The sequence below is a fragment of the Chiloscyllium punctatum genome, chromosome 45 (assembly GCF_047496795.1).
Source record: "Chiloscyllium punctatum isolate Juve2018m chromosome 45, sChiPun1.3, whole genome shotgun sequence".
NCBI classification, from domain to species: domain Eukaryota; kingdom Metazoa; phylum Chordata; class Chondrichthyes; order Orectolobiformes; family Hemiscylliidae; genus Chiloscyllium; species Chiloscyllium punctatum.
Window position 1 is genome coordinate 12502668 of NC_092783.1, and position 24600 is coordinate 12527267.

General features: G+C 38.7%; 1 protein-coding gene across 2 annotated transcripts in view; it reads right to left on the minus strand.

Moving 5' to 3' along the window:
* Nucleotides 1-24600, minus strand: part of LOC140467162 (zinc finger protein 76-like) — a 72353-nt gene that overhangs the window by 36148 nt on the left and 11605 nt on the right. Inside the window, exons 1-4 of one of the 2 annotated variants that reach the window (XM_072563293.1) lie at nucleotides 9169-9195; nucleotides 6913-6998; nucleotides 4375-4455; nucleotides 3050-3130 (exon numbers count right to left, since the gene is read on the minus strand). In XM_072563293.1, coding sequence (XP_072419394.1) covers nucleotides 3050-3130; nucleotides 4375-4455; nucleotides 6913-6988 — 238 coding nt within the window. In that variant the 5' untranslated portion in view covers nucleotides 6989-6998; nucleotides 9169-9195. Of the gene's footprint in view, nucleotides 1-3049; nucleotides 3131-4374; nucleotides 4456-6912; nucleotides 6999-9168; nucleotides 9196-24600 lie in introns of those variants that run through there. The other variant, XM_072563291.1, reaches the window with a different exon arrangement.

Here is a 24600-nt window from a genome sequence, read left to right on the forward strand (position 1 = left end):
ATCAGCCAAAGTGAAATGCTAGAGTCTTTACCACGACTAACATGAATATGAAACCAGAATGCAGGAAGGACAATCCCAAAACCAATTTTAATGGAATCATTTCCTTTGTACATATATAGAATACAGAGGGGGGGTTTACACTGAAACTATATAAATCATTAGTTATGCTCCAACGTGAATACTGTGTGCATTCTAGTCAACTCATCAATAAAAGGATGATATTACACTAAAGAAGCCATAGAGAAACTTTACAAGGAAATTGCCAGGACTGGAAAAATATAGCCAGATAGGAGGAAAAAAGCCAGATGGGCCTGGGCTGTCTTCCTTAGAACAGAAGAAGCTGATGGGGGATTTGATTGAGACGTACAAAATTGTGAGGAGCCGGAATGCAGTGGTTCAGAAAGGCTTATTCACCTTAGCACTGCGACCAATGACTGTGGGGGAGTGGATATCAATTTACAGCAATTGGTAAAAACAACTAAAAAGGGAGATGAGGCAAACTGTTTTCACCTTGCGAGTGGTATGGTCTAAAACATATTGCCTCAAAGGATAGTGAAGCAATAAACCTTCAACTCATGTAAACAATCTCTGGATATACTCCTCAAGCCCCTGCAGGGCTACAGACTAAAGGCTGGAAATTGGCATTAGATGGGATGGCTTGGCTTTCAGCTGGTGCAAACATGATGAGCTGACTAGCCTTTGTTTAGTAAACTATCTTTCAAACTTATCAATGCAATCAGTTTGGGGCAAGTGAGCCGAAGATCAATCCATTAACAGAAAGGAAACTGAGTGAGTGGCTCACAACGTCTAATCAGAATTGAATGGCTCCATCAAAGTCAGACTGGTGAAAGCCTTGACTGTATTAAACATTAGGATAGAGACCGGAAGAATTCACAACTTTGGGCTAAATAAAGAAACAATAGTAGACAAAGTTAGTCAATCCATCTATTAGCTTCATCTGGTGATATGAGGACCGGAATTACAGCAGGAATGCCAAATAATGGCACAGCCATTATAGGGTTTTGATGCAAGATGCTTTGATTATAAATGTTAACATAAGAATCATGACTCAAAAATTGTGATACAGACCATGAAGAAATATTGTAGTTGTTTATTAAGTACAGAAGGTGCTTGGTACTAGTGAAAACAAGAAGTATGTTATAGATCAGTTAGCACTTTCAAGCCTCAATACAATTTCTTATTGTTCTGATATTGCATACTGATAGTGATCCAGTAGTAATTTAATGGGTGAAACCAAATAATGGTACTATCTACTGAACAGTTAACTGCTGTTTACAGGGAAAGTTTGGAATCCTAAATTTCCATCCATTACTTCTCCAAGATGACCATTATGTAACAATACATGGCATTCTGAACACCAGCATTCACAATGCAACCCAAAATATTTTTAGTAAATACTTGGCTAATGGCCAGATGACATAAAGAGAAATCCAAAAGCAAAATGGCATTCTCTTTGATATGTTTATTTTTAAATACTGTTTTATTTTAAAAATGAGCAAATTAGCTGAACTCATAAAATGGACAAGGTTGATCATATGATTTTGTCTCCAGACACTTCTGTGTTGTGTAGATAATCCAGTCAAAACTGTACACAATATACTTGGTGACAAGCTTCTTCCAGTCAATTCTGGACAAAGACTCATTATACTAAAATAAGTGTTGATGCTTTTAGACTTAACATATTGTGTTGCAATGTAAACTATAATGGTGAAGGCAAGAATACATTATTAGTGTAATAATCTTCCAACTAATCTGCCAAGATGGGCCATTAGACCTGAAATGTGTGTCTTTGCCTTACCAACTGCAGTTGGAGCTTGTTTAATAGCTTAACTATATAATTCTATGAGTCTGCTGATTGCTGTTTGACTTCAAAAGGAAAGCAGGACTCCAGGCTGAACTGGCAGCCTGCCTCAGATACATCACCTCTGTCTCCAAGGCGATGGCTGGAAAGCAGCCGAAACTTTGCCTGAAAGAAGGAATATCACTGGGCCCAAATCATCAAGGACAATATTATTGTACACTTACCTCTAGGAAGGTGTAACTCATGTGAACTGATTTTTAATATCCCTAGATTTATGAAAATTTGTAATTTATATCATTTCTCTTACCCGCCTACCTTCTTCGATTCCTGAGTGCTTGTGTGCATGGATAAAGTAGTAAACAATTCTTCCCTGCTTTGAATGTTTTGTTAATAAACACTATCTTTGATTACATCTTAAAAGATGTTGCTGTGTGTTTATTTCAATAATTGGAATTGAAAACCAGGGTTTAGGGAACACCCTCTGGCCTACATCAGCAAAGGGCAGGAATAAATGGCGGAAGGAGTAAATTTAACAATACCTTACTGTCTCAGGCTTAAGAGAAAAGCAATCATGCTTTAAATCTACTCTTATTCCCCTTTAGTCAGTCATACACTTTTGAGAGAGTTTTAATGACATGACCATATACTTGCAGTATGTTCTTCACCACTGTTTTCTCTACAAAGTCCATGATATGCAAAGCTATTTAATTTACATCAAATATGCATTTTTATATTGAGCAAATCCTACCTGTTACTACTTTTGATGAAAGGTCACCAATCTGAAATGCTAACACTGTTTCACTCTCCACTGATACTGCTTGACCTATTGACCATTTCTTGCATTACCTGTTTTTATTTTTGTTTATGATTTCCTGAACTAAATGATCAATCAGGATGGGATAACAGAGCAAAGTGCAGCAAATAATTTCTAAAGAACAAAATGACAAAACAACATAAACAAGCTTGATTGAGTGGAGAGTTATTCACTTTTTCAATACATGCGCTCTTTTCCTTTCACTTTGAAAAATAATAGACATGATGCAGAATCTAACATAATTATTCATCTAATAAGCATTGATTACAAACTACTGCAGGAAGTCATTAATCAATCACTTACATAGTTCCTATAGTCTTTAATTCTGTTATAATGTAATTGACACTGGACATCTAGTGTTGTTCCAGCACAGAAATAAGGCTGTAAGAGTACATTCTAAGAATCACAGCTACCTTTAGGGGTGTGATGGATATATGCAGTGCTGCCATCTTCAAGCTGTACAGCCTGGCCATCTTCAAAAGGCAGATTGTCTCCTGCAAATTTAAATTAATTAAAAAACTCTGAAACACAAAATCAAAACAAGGGATTGAAAAGTGCATCCTGAACAGTTGCAGTTTGTTTTCTAACCTCATTGAAATTATTTTCTCCTCTCTTGCAGGTTTTCTTTCCCAACACACCCCAGTCCCAATAGTGGGCAAATTCGATTTTCTACAACATATGACTAAGTCAGACAGAAAAGCAGTCACACATAATTTTCTCTGGGTTGGCTTCTGTTCAACTGACAAGTAAATCAAAATGACTGTTGATTAGCTATTAAAACTTGGTGAAGAAAGCGCCTACCAATATGATCATGTTCTGCATCTATACTATAGCAGGAGTTAAATATACCTGGAGTGACAGGATATAAGTTTATTTTGTTCTTGCTTTACATTGTCCACACTAAATTATATTCTATTTGCTGAAAAAAAGGCTAATTATTATAACTTTGAAACAAACTGCATGATTTCACTGATATGTGTTATGCTCCAGTTAAAATGTTAAGGTTTCAGTTTTGATTATTAGAGGTTCACCTTAACCTTCACTTTAATGAAACTGTAGATTAACATCTAATTACATTTTGTGACTTCTATTCAAAACAGATGTTTTATTTCGATTTATTCATCCATCCATCTTTCCTTACCCATTGACAAAAGGATAGGTGGATGTATACTGGTAACAAGGTCTCTTGCGTATGAAATTGTATAAAAATCACTCAGATTCAGGTGTCCCTCCCAAGGACTGCCTTACCTTTCCAGAAGAAAAAAATTTGGGCTTTGTTCAATGCTTGCCCGCAGTAAAATGGCTGAGATTGAAATGCATCAGAATGGGAAAACATACATATATATCTGCTTGAATCTCATTGTGCTTCAAACAGCTGTATCCCTGTAATCTATATGTCAAAAATCACTGAAGATATAATTAATATGTTATTAATAAAAGCGACATTACTTTGTCGGGACATCCTTGGCTGAACGCTTTCTGTAATATTAATCTCTGCTAGACTTCAGAACATAAACAAAATCTTTATTCATTTGTTAATAAAACACAAACATATTGGCAATTACTTCACATAGAGATTGGACTATAAGTAATAGAAACAACTCTACTGAAAATACAAAGGTTGGCATAAAGTAGACTTTAATTAAACAGTATTTTTCTGGAGCAAACGGACTCTCACTCATGCCTTGGACATATGTTTAGCATTAATGGATGTTCTGTCTATAATTTCCGTTGTTACCTTTATGTATTGTAACTTGTTGGATGTAGGCTGTCGTACCATCTTCCAGCTGAATAGTTTGCCCCTCAACCAACTTTGCATCTGTTAAATATATTCAGAAATCAATGCATTGTCAGGATAAAAAGCTTCTGCACCTAGCCTGAGAAGCCCTCAGAATTTCAAACATTTCACTTCTTCTTCCAAACTCCAAAAAGTATAGGGCCATTCTATAAACATCTTTCAACTCTCATCCTAGTAATTAAATGAAGAACTTTCATTTCACTTTACTAAAGCAGACATACCCTTCCTTGAGTGAGGAGATTTTAGACATGGTTTCACCAAAGCCCAATCTAACTGCAGCAAGACCTCTTCACATTTGTTCTCCAACTTGCATGCAATAACAGCTAATATTCTATTTGCTACATAATTGGTGGCTGCACCCACACATTAACTTCTTGTATTTCCTGTACAATAACACCAAACTTGCTCAGAACATAATTTTTTCTTTAAAACTGTTTTGTTATTCTTTCTATCCAAGAAAAACTTCCTATTTTCTCACATTATATTCTATCTGCCGCTTTCTTGCTTATTCATTAAACCTTTCTATCTCTTTGCAGACTCTTTATCCACCTTACAGTTCATTTTCTCATCTAGCTCTGTACTGTCAGCAAACTCTGATGTATCACATTTGATTCTTTCAGCAAGTCATTAATATAGATCGTAAATAGCTGAGTCCCCATCAATGGTCAGCAGTAACAGCCCGAGAACCTTAGAGTAACCTTTACATCTATACTCTGTTTTAACCAATCTCTATCACGTTATTAGGTTGCACAATTGCCACGAGCTCATTAAGTTGTACAACAATGTATCTTTTCACTTTATTAAATGCTTTTCGAAAATCCACACATACTATATCCACTGGTTCCCGTTGCTAGCTTCATCTCCCAAAACTGTAAATGTGATAATCACAATTTCCCTTTCATAAGATCATGTTGTCTCGGGTTAACAATATTGTGGTTACTAAGTGACTTGAATAATAAATTCCAGCTTTTTCCCCAAACTAATATACTTGTTAAAAAATTACTTTAAAAACTGCAAAAAATTAGGTAGATATGGAAAAAGGCAATGGGTAACATTCCAATAAAGCACACATTTACTTTCTCTTCTTCTGACAGATTGATGCTAGATTATTCATTTCGCTTAGTCAATTTCTATACCTTCATTACCATGATAAATAAAACACGATGACTTTTCCCTATTCTCACAGAATTGTGGGGAATCGGGCCTTGAACGAAAAAAGACAATCAGTGGGAAAGCCCATCAGATCAAGTGCCAATCTGGCACTTTAGTGGTGACCAGCAAACTCTGTAGCCAATATTTCCCTGGAACAGCAATGTCCCCCTTGCCTGAAGTTGCTGGCCAATCAAAGACCACACATTTTGTAGGCCCAGGCTGCTGGCTACACAGAAGCATTGAAGATCAACAGTCTCCCAGGAATTAACTGAACAATTTGAGTGACACTTTTGTGAAGTGGAGTGCAGTGAGATTGTAGAATGGGAGTTAGGGATCAGAAGGGTGTAAGGATAAAGCCCTAGAAGGGTCATTAATTGACTACATAAGGGATTTAAGTGGCAGCAGATCAGGAAATTAGATTATTGACCTGTCTAGCAAGGATGTAGGGATCAACCCTAGTGCTAACCCATTTAAATACTTGTTCTTCCTGCCACCTTTCCCACCAACCCTAAGGAAGGCAAAATTCCAGCTGAAGTTTGGAAATGATATTAAGTCTAAATAACAACAACTGAATTATCCTAGGGTAGTTGCTGATATTGAAACTCATTGTATACTTTGATGAGGTGCAATAAACTGAATGAACAGTGAAGTGGTATAATGTCCTTAATACATCACTTCAAAGCACATCTTGTAAAATTTTGTTTTAATAAAAGGAAGTATGATAAAGTGAAGGAGTTCAAGAAGATTTTTCAAAACTAAAGGTTAAAAAGGTTGCTTTAACAACTCTATTTAAATCATAGGATTGGAGTGTTCTTCCATTTCAAAATAGAAACAGACTTCCCGTGGGTTTCAGCAGGCCTACAGATTGAATCTGAAATTGATTTAATTTAGCTTAAGATCTTTTAACTAATCTCAGATACACTCCACTGTTGAATTTCCCCTCCTCCCTATTTTTGTATGCTTACACATTTTTCATCAAAAAATGGCATGACTTAAATGTAATGAGCATGAAACTTTGGAAAATATCCACCCAGTACATATGAATGTTAATTCTCCCATTATATCCTTTACACCTCTACCTCAGTTCCATCTGTTTGATCTTCTGGGTCATATGCAATTTATAAATATTTAAGCTACCCAAGGTGTCCATCTATAGCTCTTTATTTGGGATAAATCATCATCAGATTCACATATGGAGAACCGCTTAGGCTCTGCTCACTGGCTCCCAAAGAGGAATGATATTAACCATGCAGAGGAGTGAGAAATTACATTTCGCCCCCAACATTCTATGTTGCACAAGTTTCAGTTTATCATTTGGGTGCTCACCTTTCAATGTATGTTGGATGTATGCTGTAGATCCATCAGTAAGGGTCACTGCCTGCAGGCTCAGGCTCTCCATCATCTAGCTTAATCTAAAACAATGACAAAACACTATTATCATATATTACAGAATACAGCTTTGCATGCGCTTTGTGTCTTCAGTCAACAAATCATTCCCAGATTTCACACAATACTATAAGAAAGTATGCAAGCGTGATTTTTCAACCACGTAAAGCAATACAATTGGACTAAATGCATAAGAAAATGCTGACTGCAACAGCAAACTTCAATCACCCCGAGTTTTGGATGGATGAGCTGGAGTTGTGAGCATCTCCTCACTGTTTGAAAATGAGATACAAGTGTGACATGGAAAGCTGCCTGGATAGTCTGGATTTTCAATATTGTGCAGACACCCCCACATTATCTAGAGAGTGGAGTGGACTTCTGTAAAATGCATGTGTTCTAGGAATTGACCAGCATTGTGTAAGTATTGAGGCACACTACAGTAGTTTTCCCACTAAGAAAGATACTACTATTCATTCAAAATAGAAAACGCAGTGATTATAAATCCTAGTGTTAAGTAACTTCAATCTTCACAATGCTCTCAATTTGGGGGCAAAAAATTATCTGCAGTGTGTCTTAGTGAAAACAGCCATCTGTTCCTGAACTGTTCTGACAGACAAATCATCTTGTGTAACTTATAAAAAACTGAGTAATTTGTACTTCTAGTTTCAATGGCTCCATTGTTTGAAGTTACAAAGGTTCGTTTTGATAGTTGAGTCCTGTGAATGCTCGGTTGATTTTCAAAAGCTAATGAACTATTTATCTCAGAAGGCAGTTATGTAAGCTGTCTGACTGATAATTTTAAAAGATTATTAAGTAATAACCTGTTTTTCATGTGAACATTAAATAGATGCTTGTTTTTACAACTCTATGACCAGGTATTATTTTCCATTGGGTCTGGAGCCTTTTTCAGTTTGAATGGTAGCTCAATTGTATTGTAAGACTTTTCACGTATATTTCAATGATTTCCTGTTTCTAATAGAGTATATGGCTCCTGAGGACTGTCCATAACGGATACCTGGTGAGTGGCTAAGCAAAGTTCATGGGGAGAGGCGTGGGGAATATGTAACTGCACAAAGGGGAAACAGTAAAGGGACACAAGAACAATGTGGAGAGCTGGACCCATGTCCCAGCAAACTGAAGAAAGCCTTTGAACCAATTTGCCTTAGCGCACATATTCTTTTGACACTGCTTGCTCACATCTCCAAAGGTACAAATTTGATGGATGTAGCAGAGGTGATGGGTTCAGTTTCTATAGCCAGGAAATGGCTCAATTTGAGTTTCCTAAGCCTGAAATGAAAAATCTAGTGCCATGCCTATTATCTCTTGCACTGCTTGATGCACCAGACTCCCATCACAAATTCCCATCACACAATGACACTTACCATTCACTCCCCAGTATCCTTATTCTACATTCCATCCACATACACTGGTGAAGCATGTTAGTCACAGACACACCACTCACTGCTTTCACAAAGCTCTATCTAATCATTTCTGGCAGACAGTGACTTATAGTTAATTAAGGGCAATCTCACTGAGTATTGGAGTTGGGAGGTCATGTTGTGGCTGTATAGGACTTTGGTTAGGCTATTACAGGAATACTGCATACAGTTCTGGTCTCCCTGCGATAGGAAGGATGTAGTTAAACTTGAAAGGCTTTAGAAAAGATTTATGCGGATGTTGCCAGGGTTGGAGGGTTTGAACTATAGGAAGAGGCTGACTGGACTGGGGCTATTTTCTTTGGAGCATTGGAGGCCAAGGAGTGACCTCATAGAGGTTTGTACAATCATGATGAGTATGGAGAGGGTGAATAGACAAGGTCTTTTCCTCAGGTTGGGGGAGTCCAAAACTAGAAAGCATAGGTTTAAGGTGAGAAGGAAATATTTAAAAGGGACCTAAGGGCCAACCTTTTCACAGAGAGGGTGGTCCATGTAGGGAATGAGCTGCCAGAGGAAGTGGTGGAACCTGGTACAATTACAATATTTAAAAGGCATCTGGATGGGTACATGATTAGGAAGGGTTTAGAGGGATATTGGACCAAATGCTGGCAAATGGGACTCGATTTATTTAGGATATCCAGTTGGCATTGACAAGTTGGACCGAAGGGGCTGTTTCCATGCTATATAATCTCTATGACTCTAGCAGCACGTGGCATACAACAGAACAGAAAGCCAGGAGTCTGGAGATGGACCAGCATACCTCCATCCTTTCAGTGCTACTGGAGGTGGTGGTCCGGACAACCATGTACAACTATGGAGCCAATGTTATCAAGTCCAGCAGAGGCCATCCTGCATAATAGTCTTGCTGCTTTATGCAATTTCTTCCCCAACTTTTAACCGTTACTCTGAAAGGTGTCATGAAATGAAATGATCATGGTATTCTCATTTTCTTCCTACCCAACGTTTCTTATACTTTTGAGCTTTACATGATCAAGAATTGCTGACTCAATCCCTCTGGAAGAAAGTTGAGGGCAAGTAGAAGGTGATAACCTGGAAGAGGAAGCACTGTCACTCAACCTAACATTTGCAGGTAGCAGCTCAGATATTAGCACTTCAAGTAACTTAAAGGCTGGTACAGAGTTAGGATATACACAGATAAGTTAGTAGGCACGAGTCTGGATTATAGCCAGTACAGGGACAGGGAAATAAGGCAACTTGTGTGAACTTCACAGAAATACAGGGCATAGAGGATTCCACTGCTAAGTGCACATTGCAGCATTTTGCCAAGGCTCCTTTGACAGTGTCTTCCATATGTGTGAACTCTACCAGCTGGAAAGTAAACAAAAGAACATCTTGGGAACATCAACACCCACAATGTATTATAACTTAGAAACAGCACCATTCCATCATTGTTGCTAAGTTAAAATCTTGGAACTCCCTCCTTAACAATATTGTAGGTGTACCGACACTTGGCTTGTTGCACTCCACAGTGGAGGCTCACCACCATATTCTCAAGGTTTGTTAGGGATAGGCAATACATTCTGGCATGCCAGAAATACTCACATTCTAGAAACCTTTATAAAATAAATTCCAACATGTCAACTGAGATTTACACGGCCAACTGGTTAATTACCTTTCCATGGAATTACTGCCAGGTTATGTTTTGACAAGATATAATGTCCAGCACAAGAATTAATCAACCAGATGCCAATTTACATTATCCCAAAACTGCACTTGACTCTAACAGTAGAAATATAATCCTCAAGCCTATTAAGTTTTTAAAAATTAAATAACACCCACATTTGTTGTAAGCTGTCAGCAGTAATATTAGAGTCAGTAAAAGTAATAATGTTATGAAGACACTTTATATTTAGTACTTCTTGGAGGACTTAAATTTGGAAGGATTGTGAAGAAAATACATTTATTCCAAGTTTTGTGGAAATGCCTGGAGTGATTCCTTTAAATGAGGTCATTGGAAGGCTACCGTCGACAAATGTTGACTTTATTTTCTATAGGGGTTTTTTAAGTTACACAGCCAGAGATAACTACTTGTTGCTTTGTTGTTTTGAACAATTACTCAATTGGAGAGGTTCTTATTTCATCTGGTTCAGTTGGATGGAAGCATGCTAAGAAAAAGCTAAGTTGGAAGAAAGCTGATCTCTTCCATTTCTAAAAAGAAAGCCCTCATGATGAGTTCAGTGTGAAAGGTATTTGCTCTGTTGATAAATTGATTGAACAAACATCTCAAAATTGTATGTCTTGAGCAAGCTGGGTCTGCAAGATGTCACAGCATGAATGATGAAGACCACACAAAATAGAATAGCATAGCAAAGGACTCTGAAATGTTCCCTACCCTTTATCCTTTTGCCTTCAAGAACAACATATTGGCTAAAACACTGTTTGTTCCATAAGTTAATCTCGGCAGAGAAATTTATAAAATTTATTTTTGGGGTGGGGGGAGGGGGGGGAAGAGAGAGAGAGAGAGAGAGAGAGAGAGAGAGAGAGAGAGAGATGATATATTTGTGTGTGTGTATGTATATATTTTGGGGATATTCAGAGGGATAAGCATTTCTATTTCTATATTACTGACTGTGTATGTTAACCAAGTATTGAATAAGTTTTATTTTGATTCCAAATACATAATTGTGTTTATTAAGAAACTTGGTTGATAAATTCTTATTGTTTAAAACCTGATATAGATAAATATTTAATTAGTCATCTTGGTAACCAGAAAAAATACTTTTATTTCATGTTATGACCCATAGAGTTGTGGGAGAGTGCATCCACCAACCTCACATAAGTTGTTCATGTAACTTGGAATATTCTTATCTGCTGGACTATTGATTTATACTTGATTAACAATTTGGATTTAAGTTTTGAAGTATGTTTCAATTACATCCTTTACCTGGGAGTCTGGCTTCAGTATAGGGAGCTCAAAACCAAAGACCTCCCTCTCCTACCGTGAGACAAGTGTTGTAGTAGAACTCAATGTTCCTCAACAACTTTTAATTAATATTCTACATATAAACATTTGCAAATGTTTTATTCTAATTTCAAATTGATACGTAATTGCAGTTTGTCCAAGTATACTTTGCAGCTATTTAAAATATTGCTTCCAATAAGATTATAATACAGCTTGGAAATAGACCCTTCCATGAATTCATCTGAGCTGAACAGGCATCCCAATCTGACCTCATTCCATTTGCTAACATTTGAGCTGTATCCCTCTAAACCTTTCTTCTTTGTAGGTATGCTTCCCTCTAGGATGCTTTTTAAATGTTATAATTGTATCTGCCTCTACCACATCCTCTGACAGCTTGTTCCATATATGCACCACCCTCGGCATGAAAACCTTATCCTTCAGATCCTTTTTAAATTTTTCCCCCCTCATCTCAAACCTAATCCCTCTAGTTTTGGACTCCTGCTTCCTAGGAAAAAGATATTGGCTATTCACCCTATCCACGCCCCTCATGATTCTATAAACCTCTATAAGGTCACCCCTCAGCCTCCAGTGGTCCAGAAAAACCATTGTGAAAGTTATGGTGTACTAAACTAAATCACTTGAGGTGAAAACAGAAGGCAAGTACCAATAATGGGACCAATTTAATCTGTGCGTGATAACAGACAGTAGATAAATCCTTCAAATATTAATGTATGTTAGTATGTGACATTTGCCTAACAGAATCATATAACATTATTTACTTATTTTAATTAAGACATTAACTCACATATATTCTTAACAATTGTTATAAGGAGAGGCTTGGGCCCTTTTTTCACTGGAGCACAGGAGGTTGAGGGGTGATCTTATCGAGGTTTATAAAATCATATGAGGTATAGATAAAATAAATGACAGCTGTCTTTTCCCTAGGGTGGGAGTTTCAAGACTAAGGGGCATATTTTTTAATGTGGGAGGAGAAATATTTAAAAAAGACATGGGGGCATTTTTTTTAAAAACACCGAATGGTTTGTGGAATGAATTTCCAGAGGAAGTGGTGGATGTGGGTTCAGTTACAATATTTAAAAGAAATTTAGATAAATACATGAATAGGAAAGGTTTGGATGAATTGGGCTAATTGCAGGCAGGTGGGACTAGTTTAGTTTGGGAACATGGTCAGCATGGATTGGTTAGACCAAAAGGTTTGTTTCCTTGCTGTATGACTCTGACTCAACCTTGTAACAGAAAAAAAATTATTCATCTGAATGTGTTAACATCCAACACTCATCTCACAATCATTCTCCTCTATGCAATTCTCAAAATGAACTTCAATTGACACAAAATGTACTTCAAAGAACATTTTATACACAGTACCAGGTAATTAACGTCAGATCAATTTGGTGTTCTGCTTCATTCTTCATAATCCTATATAATACTTTGCTGAATGATGTATCACCAATATATGGCACATAAGAATGTGTGACAATTAAGATGCACCAATAATACATCTGAATAAGCTGGAGCCACAACTGAAGTTGTGCATCCCCTACTTTCCTCTTATTAAACAATATTTACACATGCTGTTCAATGTTTTCTTTATTTGAAGTAAATATCATTAACGTAATATGCACCAATATTTTTATTCCACTTACAAAAAGGAAAGAAAATACTGTTGAAGTATTAAATTCCATTTACTTAAAATGTCTCTGCACTTTTAAACACAAACTCTTATCTGAAAGTATTCAGTAAAACCACCGCTAATTATATTTTCACTACTACAAGCACGAGACAACATCAATGGCTTTCTTAGGTAACTTCATTTGCTCTGGTTGCACCTATTTAAACTCTTACATCCATGTTTTGAATTAAATAATCATTTAATGTTAAAAACATAAAGCTTGCACTGAAACCATTAAAAAACTAAAAGAGTCTAAATGTCGCAAGCAATATTTTAGGTGAATACAGGAGTAAAACATCAATCTATAAAGAAAACATTAATATAGATGGATATTAATATAGATGATTGCATTCAGTAAATCTGCCTTTGACTCAGACAAATAATCATGCCTAGACATTACTGGCTGCCAACTTTGCAGAAGAGATAACTCATCTTGCAACAGTAGGTCTCCATTTAATGTTACATCAACAATTGATCTGGTCATGCTTATGATTAGATAATCAGCAGAGTTCTAAGACTCAACTGATTGAAAAACAAACGTTCAGAACCATTTTTCAGTTAAAGAGGGGCAGATTTATTTCTTATCAAAATGGCTAGTGGGGCCAGGAGTCATTAATTGAAAGAATAAAAAAACCTCAAGGGAATAAAATGTTTCCATTTATTATGGGGGAGAAAATTACAGTAAAAATTGCAAATCAAAAGAAGCTGATGTAAAGAATCGCAATTTCAAAAATTGTTTAATTTAGTTGTATAAGGTTGTTACAACTATAAAAATCACACTTTCATGAATACTTTCAAAAAGGCCAAGCATGGGAAGATTGGAATTTCAAAACTGTGCTAGTAAATGCGCCATAAACATATTATTCAGTTACACAGTCCATAAAGATTCCTGTTTAACCCTGAAGATGTCCTGACAATAAAAAAACTGATGTCAAGAGAACAATGAGGCTTGTACTACTGGACTCATGTTATTCCCAAGCTAAGAAGACATATCAGCCAAAGATTCACACATAACTAATACAGTATCTAGTGAACTTTGTTGGAAAGTGTGTGCATACATGTGAAAGACAGATACAAATGAAAATTGAGCTTGTCTATGTGGCAAACCCACTCACGTCATTAAATCACAAGGCAACTGGCTACTGAGGTAATAGATTGGAGGACCTTTTGTAGAATCCAACCATATTCCCAAACTAAACTAGTCCCACCTGCCTTGCAGTGGCCTGTATCCCTCCAAACATGTCTTATTCATGTATTTATCTAAATTTCGTTTAAACATTGTAACTGTACCCACATTCACTACTTAGCTCTTAGAACTCCAGCACTGAGTCAACAAGTTTAGAAGAAAGAAAATGATTAGATTAGATTAGATTCCCTACAGTGTGGAAACAGGCCCTTCGGCCCAACCAGTCCACACCGACCCTCCGAAGAGTAATCCATCAAGACCCATTTCCCTCTGACTAATGCACCTAACACTACGGGCAATTTAGCATGGCCAATTCACCTAACCTGCACATCTTTGGACTGTGGGAGGAAACTGGAGCACCTGGAGGAAATCCACGCAGACACAGGGAGAACATGCAAACTCCACACAGACAGTCACCCAAGGCTGGAATCGAACCTGGGACCCTGGTGCTGTGAGGCAGCAGTGCTAGCCAAATAGAAAAGAGAATAGCTAGAAAAAAAAATCTCCTTGTAAATAAAACAAAGAACTGCGGATGCAGGAAAGCTGAAACAAATACAGAAATTGGTGGAGAAACTCAGCAAGTCTGACAGCATCTGTGGAGAGAAATAGAGTGGATGTTTTGAGTCCAGTGACACTTCTTCAGAATAGACTTGTAAACCTCCTCTACAACTTCAGTGTAATCATATTCACATCATATTTCCAATTAAGAGGGTGTTCAAAGCTAGTTGTAATGAGAAGATGGTCACTAATAAGACTAATAAAGAAATCAGGAGAAACTTTGTTATTCAGGAAAGTGGTTAAAATGTGGAATTTGTGTAGACATTTAGGGAAAGCTAGATAAGCTTATGAGCAAAAGAGGAATGGAAAGATATGCAGATGGAGTTTGATGATGTCGAATTGAGAAGGCATGTGTGAAGCACAAACTGTCTGGAACAGATCTATGCTGTAATTCCCTGAATCATACCAAAGATCCACCTTCATTTTATTTTAGTGAAGTCTCAACTGCACCAGGATCAAAAAAGCTGCCTGTCTGCTCATGTTAGGACTGCAATAATTTTTGATACTTATCTCTGGTTCACACAGGGCAAGTTTCCCTCAGCTGCTCGGAGGTGATGCCTATTGAGACAGTAAAGTTCCAAAATACCAAAAACACAATTTATCATTTTACACAAATGTTTCAACTTCGATGCATCAAAATGTAAAGGAGATGCTTGTCTAATTGTGACATCAGTAGATGAGTAATCTAGAGAATCGATTAATGTTCTGGTAATCGTTTAATATTAAAAATATAAAGCTGTATGAAACCAATAAAAAACTAAAATAGTCTAAATGTCGCATGTAATAAGCTGGTGAATACAGGAGTAAAACATCAATCTATAAAGAAAACATTATAGATGGATAGTAATATAGATTATTGCATTCATTATATGTGGATGTGAATTCCATCTTGACAAATAATGAAACATTATGGAAATTTATTCTGGAAGTTAGTGCTGCATAATTTTGTTCTAGAACAGCCAACTGGATGTACATTTGCAATTTTAATTTATTTTTATATCTAACTTGGATGTAAAAGTCAGAATTTTATGAGGAGGATGTCCTGCAGTTAATTTTGAAATTTACTGATGGGAAAAATGATTGAAAGCATGTTTTTGAGCAAAAAGGCTAGTTTGTTGATTATACTGTATAGTATTCTGTTGGGAGTCATAGCAGCTGTATTTGTCAGCTCGAACATTGTTAAAAAGCAATACTGTTGAATGCCAGTCAATACATAAGGCATGGTTTAGGCTGAATTTTAAAATAAGATGTTCCCACAAATTAGAATTTCAGTTAAACAAAAATGTCTGCATCAAATGCTTATTTCAAGCGTTTGTTACAGTTCCCACGGCAGGCTATTGCAGAAGAGATGGAGACAATGGGATTGAGAGTGATTTAGCAGTTTGGATCAGAAGTTGTCTAGCTGAAAGAAGACAGAGGGTGGTGGGTGGCACGGTGGCACAGTGGTTAGCACTGCTGCCTCACAGCGCCGGAGACCCGGGTTCAATTCCCACCTCAGGCGACTGACTGTGTGGAGTTTGCACATTCTCCCCGTGTCTGCGTGGGTTTCCTCCGGGTGCTCCGGTTTCCTCCCACAGTCCAAAGATGTGCAGGTCAGGTGAATTGGCCATGCTAAATTGCCCGTAGTGTTAGGTAAGGGGTCGATGTAGATGTAGGGGTATGGGTGGGTACGCTTCGGCGGGGCGGTGTGGACTTGTTGGGCCGAAGGGCCTGTTTCCACACTGTAAGTAATCTAATCTAATCTAATCGTAATCTAATCTAAATGTTCATCTTGGAGTTCAGTTACTGGTGGTGGACTGCAAGGAGCTGTTTTGGGGCCACTGCTGATTATCATTTTTATTAGTGACCTGGATGAAGGTGTAGAAGAATGGGTTAGTAAATTTGCAGATGACAAAGGGTTCAGAGGATATTTACCAGGATGTTGCCTGGTATGGAGGGAAGGTCTTATGAGGAAAGGCTGAGGGACTTGAGGCAGTCTTCGTTAGACAGAAGGAGGTTAAGAGATGACTTAATAGAAGCACACAAGATCATCAGAGGATTAGATAGGGTGGACAGTGAGAGCCTTTTTCCTCAGATGGTGATGGCTAGCACGAGGGGACATAGCTTTAAATTGAAGGGTGATAGATATAGGACAGGTGTCAGAGGTAGGTTCTTTATTCAGAGAGTAGAAGGGGCATGGAATACCCTGCCTGCAACAGTAGTAGACTTGCCAACTTTAAGGGCACTTAGATGGTCATTGGATAAATATATGGATGATAATGGAATGGTGTAGGTTAGATGGGCTTCAGATCAATTTCACAGGTCGGCACAACATCGAAGGTTGAAGGGCCTATACGGCTGTATTGATCTATGTTTGCAATTCTTACCCAAGCCTTAAGGTGGTTAATTGCCACACACTAAAGTTTTCTAATCACATTTTTAAAAAAACAATTGCAAAGAAACCTTCGAATAGAATGGATATTGAAAAAATCTGGAATGACAATGTAACAGTATTTCTATTTGATTTATTTGAAAATGCAGTCATGCTATCATGAATCAGTAGGTGAAAAATACACTTCTCCCTCTTGCTAATTCTGGTAGCTACACCCTTATGCTACAAGGGTATGATCTGAAGCATCTCTGTATTTGGCTTTCATAACGAAGCACTGGCTATTGAGTGCTTGTTAAACTCAATGATGAATTTAATCTTACATATTTTGGGTGAATAAAACAAATCAATTGTCAGATTCATTTTATAATGTATTCAAAATCAACAAAAAATTGGCTTGCTATTTTCTGCTTCCACCTTGCAACAAAGAGAGACATCAAAGGTATCGTGTGAAAGCAGGGAATAAAATACTCAGCAGGTAAGACAGACAGATCTTTGGGTGAGGTCATTCTATCCCCTCGAGCCTGCTCTACTGTTCAATAGGATCACGGTGATCTGATTGTGGCCTCAGTTCCACTTTCCAGTCTGCTACCTAACCCTTAACTCTCCTGTCTATCAAAGATCTAACTCAATCCTGAATAGGTCCTACAACACAACTTCTCTTCTGCGCAAGAGCATTCTGTAGGTTAATGACCTTCAGATAAAACCTCATCTGTTTAAAATGAAGATCACTTATGGTTAAACTATGCCCACTTCCTCCATTTTTCCCAAAAAGAAGAAACATCCTCCCGGCATCTATCCTATGAAATCTTCTTGGGATTTTGTACAGTTTTAATAAATGACAACAATCAATTTGCACATGGGCTTCAGCAGTTCAGGAAGGCAGCTTCACTGCCTTCTCAAGGGCCTCTAGGAATGGGCAATAAATGCTGGTTCAGCCAGCGACACCCATGTCCCACAAGTGAATTAAAATTTTTATTTGCCTTCCTAATTCCTTGCTGGACTACTCTATCACTGAATTTGGCAACCCTTACCTATTTAAATAACATAGAGGGTATCCCTGATTTACAAGTGTTTGACTCACAAACACTTGTACTTACAAATACAATCCTACATGGGAATGTAATTTTAAAGACCCAATATGTGAACAGTTCTTTAATTGCGTTCTGACTTGCACACAAATAAACTTGCAAACTGGCTCCACAATGGAACCTGATCGCACCCAGGGGCCGCCTGTACTGATTTTCTATCCCATCTCACAAACTGGAGAAATTCACAAATTCCCACATTATACTTAATTTACCAAACTTCTGACCACTCATTTATATCCATTTATTGACAATGTGCTTTCTCAAATATCTTGAAGCCATTGGCAAATTTTGCCAACTTACGTTTAGTCCTTCCATCCAAGTACAGTAGCGCCTCGACTTACTGACAAACTTAATCCGTTCCGGGACCCGGTTCGCGAACCGAATCAATTTTTCCCAGTGTTCGGATAGCGTAAGAATGCTTGGACGTAGCAACGAATGCTGTTCACAGCGCACACGCCAAAGACGAACTGAATGAGATCACACGGGGCCCGAGAGCTTTTGCGTTCAACAAGCGCGTAGCAAAGCAGAACAATGAAACCACGTGGTCGCACATGGCTTTTTGAGTTCGTACCTTGAATTTCGTACGTACGTTGAAGCAAAATTTTACGTACAATCCTGTTCGTAAACCGATTTGTTTGTGAAGAGGGTCGTTCATATGTCGAGGTGCAACTGTAACTGATAATGATTGTAAATAGTTGAGGCCTCAACACTGATCCATATAGTTGCAACTTGCCAATCTGAAAATGATCCATTTATCCTTCCTCCCTACTTTCTGTCAGGCAACTAATCCATTATCTTCTCGATATTGACAATGTTTTATAATATGTTGTAATATTTATTATAATAATGTATTTTCCACTGTATATTGTACATTAGTATACAAATATATAGTTTGCACATTCTCCCCTTGTCTGTGTGGGTTTGCTCCCGGTGCTCCGGTTTCCTCCCACAATCTAAAGATGTGCAGGTTAGGTGAACTGGCCATGCTAAATTGCCCATCATGTTCAGAGATGTATAGGTTAGGAGTCTGGGGTAAATGTAGAGTAGTAGGGGAATGGGTCTGGGTGGGTGCCTTTTTGGAGGGTCGGTGTGGACCTCTTGGGCTGAAGGGCCTGTTTCCACACTATAGGGATTCCATTCTATTCGATATTTAATTCCTTTCTGAAAGCATTCAATGCATTGGCCTCAACTGCTTTCTGTGACAGAAAATTCCACAGGCTTGTTACTCTCTTGGCAGAGACATTTCTCTTCATCTCCATCCTAACTTGCCTATCCCGTATCCTCAAACTGTGACCTCTGGTAATGGACTCCCCAGTCACCAGGAACATTTTTCAGTCAATTTGATTCATTCCATGGGATATCAACAAATGACTGGAAGCACTGGATACTGTAAAGGCTGCGGTCCCTGACAAAACTGCAGCAATAGTAAAGAAGACTGGTTCTCCACAATTTGCCACATCCCAGCCAAGCTGAAAATCAGGGCAAATACAAGCAGGCCAATTACTGCCCCATCATTCTATTCTCAGTCATCAGTAAAGTGATGGAAGGTGACATCAACAGTGCTATCAAGCAGCAGCTGCTCAGTAATGTCCAGTTTGGGTTCTGCCAGGGCTGCTCAGTTCCTGGCCTCATTACAGCCTTGGTTTGATCATGGATAAAAGATTGAATTCCAGGGCTGAAGTGGTAGTGACTGCCCTAGACATCAAGGTCCCATCTGACCATGGGTGGTATCAAGGAACCCTAGCAAAACTAGAGTCAATATAAATTGGGGGAAAACTCGCTGCTGGTTGGAGTCGTGACTGGCACAAAAAAAAAATTGTGGTTGCTGAAGTTTCATCATCTCAACTTCAGGACATCTCCGCAAGAGTTCCTTAGATTACATATTTTCTAATCAACCTGTTCAACAATATTTTTTACACATTTCTGGAGTAGGTGTAACTGGAACCTCAGCCTCCTGGTTCAGAGACAAGGACACTCTCACTTTGTCACAAGAGCCCCAGAGTTCCTCAGAGTAGATAATTTTAATGAATCCTTTCAGAGAAGTTAATACATATTTCTGGTGTGGTTGGGACTTGAATCTGACCTCCTGTCTCAGAGGTATGGATGTGACCACTGCACCATACAAGCTCTCTAGTTTCTCAGGGTAGGTGTTTTCTAATCAACCTGCTCAGAGATGTTATTACACACCTCCAGTGCAAGTGAGACTTTAACCTGGGCCTCCTGGTCCAGGGTTAGGAACATTTCCATTGCACTACAGCGGGTGATGTCACAGACTTAACCATCTGTTTCATCAATAAACTTGAAGTCTCGAGTCAGGCATGTGATAGAACACTCCCCACTTGCTTGGATGTATACAATTCCAAAATGTTCAAGAACATTGTCAACATCCAAGACAAAGTAGTACACTTGTCTGTACCATATCCAAAAGCGTGCAGTGCCAATATTATTAGCACACAGTAGCAGCTGAGTATGCAATCTACAAGGTGCACTGTAGAAACTGACCAAGGCTCCTTAGACAGCATCTTGCAAACCTATGATTACCACCATCACGAAGAACAAGAGCAGCAGGTACACTTGAACACCACCTGAAACTTCCCTTCCAAGCCATTCACCATCCTAACTTGGAAATATATCACCATTCCTTCAGTGTCACTGGGTCAAAGTCCTGGTCCACCCTCTCTAACAGTATTGTGGATCTACCTATAGCAAATGGACTGTAGTGGTTTGAAAAGGCAACTAGGGACTGGCAATAAATACTGGCACAGCCATGAAAGACAAAAAAGAAAATTATTGCCTTCTTAACTTCTTGCTGATAATTTCAAAATCCTTCATTTTGACAAAGGAAACACACAATTCTTTGCCCTTCAATAAGTCCCAAAGACCCTGTTTGCCATCTGTTACCAATTTTCAATTTCAACAACTTGTCACTCAATAGTTAACAGCAAACCTACCTCAATGATGCCCCGAAGCAGAAAATTGCGGCCCATTGTACTTTTCAGTTTGTTTCTAACAAATGAAACAACGGATTGTGCAACCTTCCAAGCACTGTATTTTGACAATTTGGACTAACTTAATTAAGAATACAACTGTCTCATTTCCTGTCTTGGAAGAGTGGAAGGAGGAGGGGACCAAAATAGTTTCCAGGTTTGGCCACCTAATTATCTTTGACATAGAGTCACTGAGATATACAGCATGGAACAGGCCCTACTATCCAAAGTGTCTATGCCATCCAGACATCCTTCCTATAGCAGGGACACTAGAAATACACACAGTATTCCAAAAGTGGCCTAACCAATATCCTGTACAGCCGCAATGTGACCTCCCCAACTCCTGTACTCAATGCTCTGACCAATAAAGGCAAGCATACCAAATGCCTTCTTCACTATCCTATCTACTTGTGACTCCATTTTCACAGAAATTTGAACTTGCACTCCAAGGTCTCTTTGTTCAGCAACAATCCCAGAACCTTACCTTTAAGTGTATAAGTTCTGCCCCGATTTGCCTTTCCAAAATGCAGCACCTCACATTTATCTAAATTAAACTCCACCTGCCATTCCTCAGCCCATTGGCCCATCTAATCAAGATCCTATTGTACTCCGAGGTAACCTTCTTCGATGTCGATGACACCACCAATTTTGGTGTCATCTGCAAAATTACTAACCAAACTTCTGATGTTCACATCAAAATCATTTTTAAAAATGATGAAAACAGTGGACCCAGTACCGATCCCTGTAGCACACCACTGGTGACAGGCCTCCAATCTGAAAAGCAACCTGCCACCACCACCCTCTGTCTTCTACTTTCAAGCCAGCGCTGTAACCAAATGGCTAGTTATAGAGTCATAGAGATGTACAGCATGGAAACAGCCCCTTCGGTCCAACCCGTCCATGCCGACCAGATATCCCAACCCAATCTAGTCCCACCTGCCAGCACCCGGCCCATATCCCTCCAAACCCTTCCTATTCATATACCCATCCAAATGCCTCTTAAATGTTGCAATTGTACCAGCCTCCACCATATCCTCTAGCAGCTCATTCCATACACGTACCACCCTCTGCGTGAAAAAGTTGCCCCTTAGGTCTCTTTTATATCTTTCCCCTCTCACCCTAAACCTATGCCCTCTAGTTCTGGACTCCCCGACCCCAGGGAAAAGACTTTGCCTATTTATCCTATCCATGCCCCTCATAATTTTGTAAACCTCTATAAGGTCACCCCTCAGCCTCCGACGCTCCAGGGAAAACAGTCCCAGCCTGTTCAGCCTCTCCCTGTAGCTCAGATCCTCCAACCCTGGCAACATCCTTGTCAATCTTTTCTGAAACCTTTCAAGTTTCACAACATCTTTCCGAGAGGAAGGAGACCAGAATTGCATGCAATATTCCAACAGTAGCCTAACCAATGTCCTGTACAGCCGCAACATGACCTCCCAACTCCTGTACTCAATACTCTGACCAATAAAGGAAAGCATACCAAATGGCTTCTTCACTAAACTATCTACCTGCGATTCCACTTTCAAGGAGCTATGAACCTGGACTCCAAGATGTCTTTGTTCAGCAACACTCCCTAGGACCTTACCATTAAGTGTATAAGTCCTGCTAAGATTTGCTTTCCCAAAATGCAGCACCTCGCATTTATCTGAATTAAACTCCGTCTGCCACTTCTCAGCCATTCTCCCTCTATTCCTTCTTGAAGAAGTAACAAAGAGGATTGATTAGTGCAGAGGGATGGATGTGTTCTATGTGGACTTCAGAAAGGCATTCAACAAGGTTTCCCATGGTTAGCAATTGTATTTTGACAATTTGGACTACCTTAATTAAGAATACAACTGTCTCATTTCCTGTCTTGGAAGAGTGGAAGGAGATGGGGACCAAAATAGTTTCCAGGGTTGGCCACCTAACTATCTTTGACATAGAGTCATAGAGATATATTACTTCTTCAAGTTCATGAGACGTGACTTGCCATGCAGAAAGCCATGTTGATTATCCCTAATCAGATTTTGCCTTTCCAAATACATGTAAATCCTGTCCATCAGGATTCCCTCCAATAACTTATCCACCACTGATGTCAGGCTCACTGGTCTATAGTTCCTTTGTTTGTCCTTACCACCTTTCTTAAATAATGGCACCACATTAGCCAACCTCCAGTCTTCTGGCACCTCACCTGTGACTATCGATGATACAAATATCTCAGCAAGGCACCCAGCAATCACTTCCCTAGCTTCCCACAGTGTTCTAGGTCACACCTGATCAGGTCCTGGGGATTTATCCAATTTTCTGCATTTTAAGACATCCAGCATCACCACCTCAATACTATGGACATTTTTCAAGATGTTGCTATTTATTTCCCCACATTCTCTATCCTCCATATTCTTCTCCACAGTAAACACTGATACAAAATATTAGTTTAGTATCTTCCGCATCTCCTATGGCTCCACACAAAGGCCGCTTTGCTGATCTTTATGGGGCCCTTTTCTCTTCCTAGTTATCCTTTTGTCCTTAATGTATTTGTAGAATCCCTCTGGATTCTCCTTAACCCTATTTACTAAAACTATTTCATGTCCCCTTTTTTCCCTCCAAAGTATATTCATTCTGATTTTATGCTTTTCTAGGGACTCACTCGATTTCTGCTGTCTACACCTGACATATGCTTCCTTCTTATTCTTAACTAAAACATTAATTTCTCTAGTCATCCAGCATTCCCTATACCTACCAGCCTTGCCTTTCAGCCTAACAGGAATATACCATCGCCGCACTCTCCTTATCTCATTTTTAAAGGCATCTCATTTTCCAGCCATCCCTTTACCTGTGAACAACTGCCCCCAATGAACCTTTGAAAGTTCTTGCCTAATACTGTCAAAATTGGCCTTTCTCTAATAAAGAACTTTAACTTTAGATCTGGCTATCCTTTTCCATCACTATTTTAAAACTAATAGAATTATGGTCACTGGCCCCAAAGAGCTTCTCCACTGACACCTCAGTCACTTGCCCTGCCTTATTTCCCAAAGGTACATCAGGTTTTGCACCTTCTCCAATTGGTACATCCACATACTGAATCAGAAAATTTTCTTGCACACACTTAAATTCCTCTCCATCTAAGCCATTAACACTAGCAGTCCCAGTCTATGTTCGGAAAGTTAAAATCCCTCACCAAAACCAAAATCACCCTATTATTCTTACAGGTAAGTGAGATCTCCTTACAAATTTGTGTCTTAATTTCCTGTCGACTATTGTGGGGGTGGGGGGGGGAATGCAATCCCAATAAGGTGATCATCCCTTTCTTATTTTTCAGTTCCATTCAAATAACTTCCCTAAACGTATTCCCAAGAATGTCCTCTCTGTAATGTTATCCCTATTCAAGATTAATTGGTTAGTAAGTTACA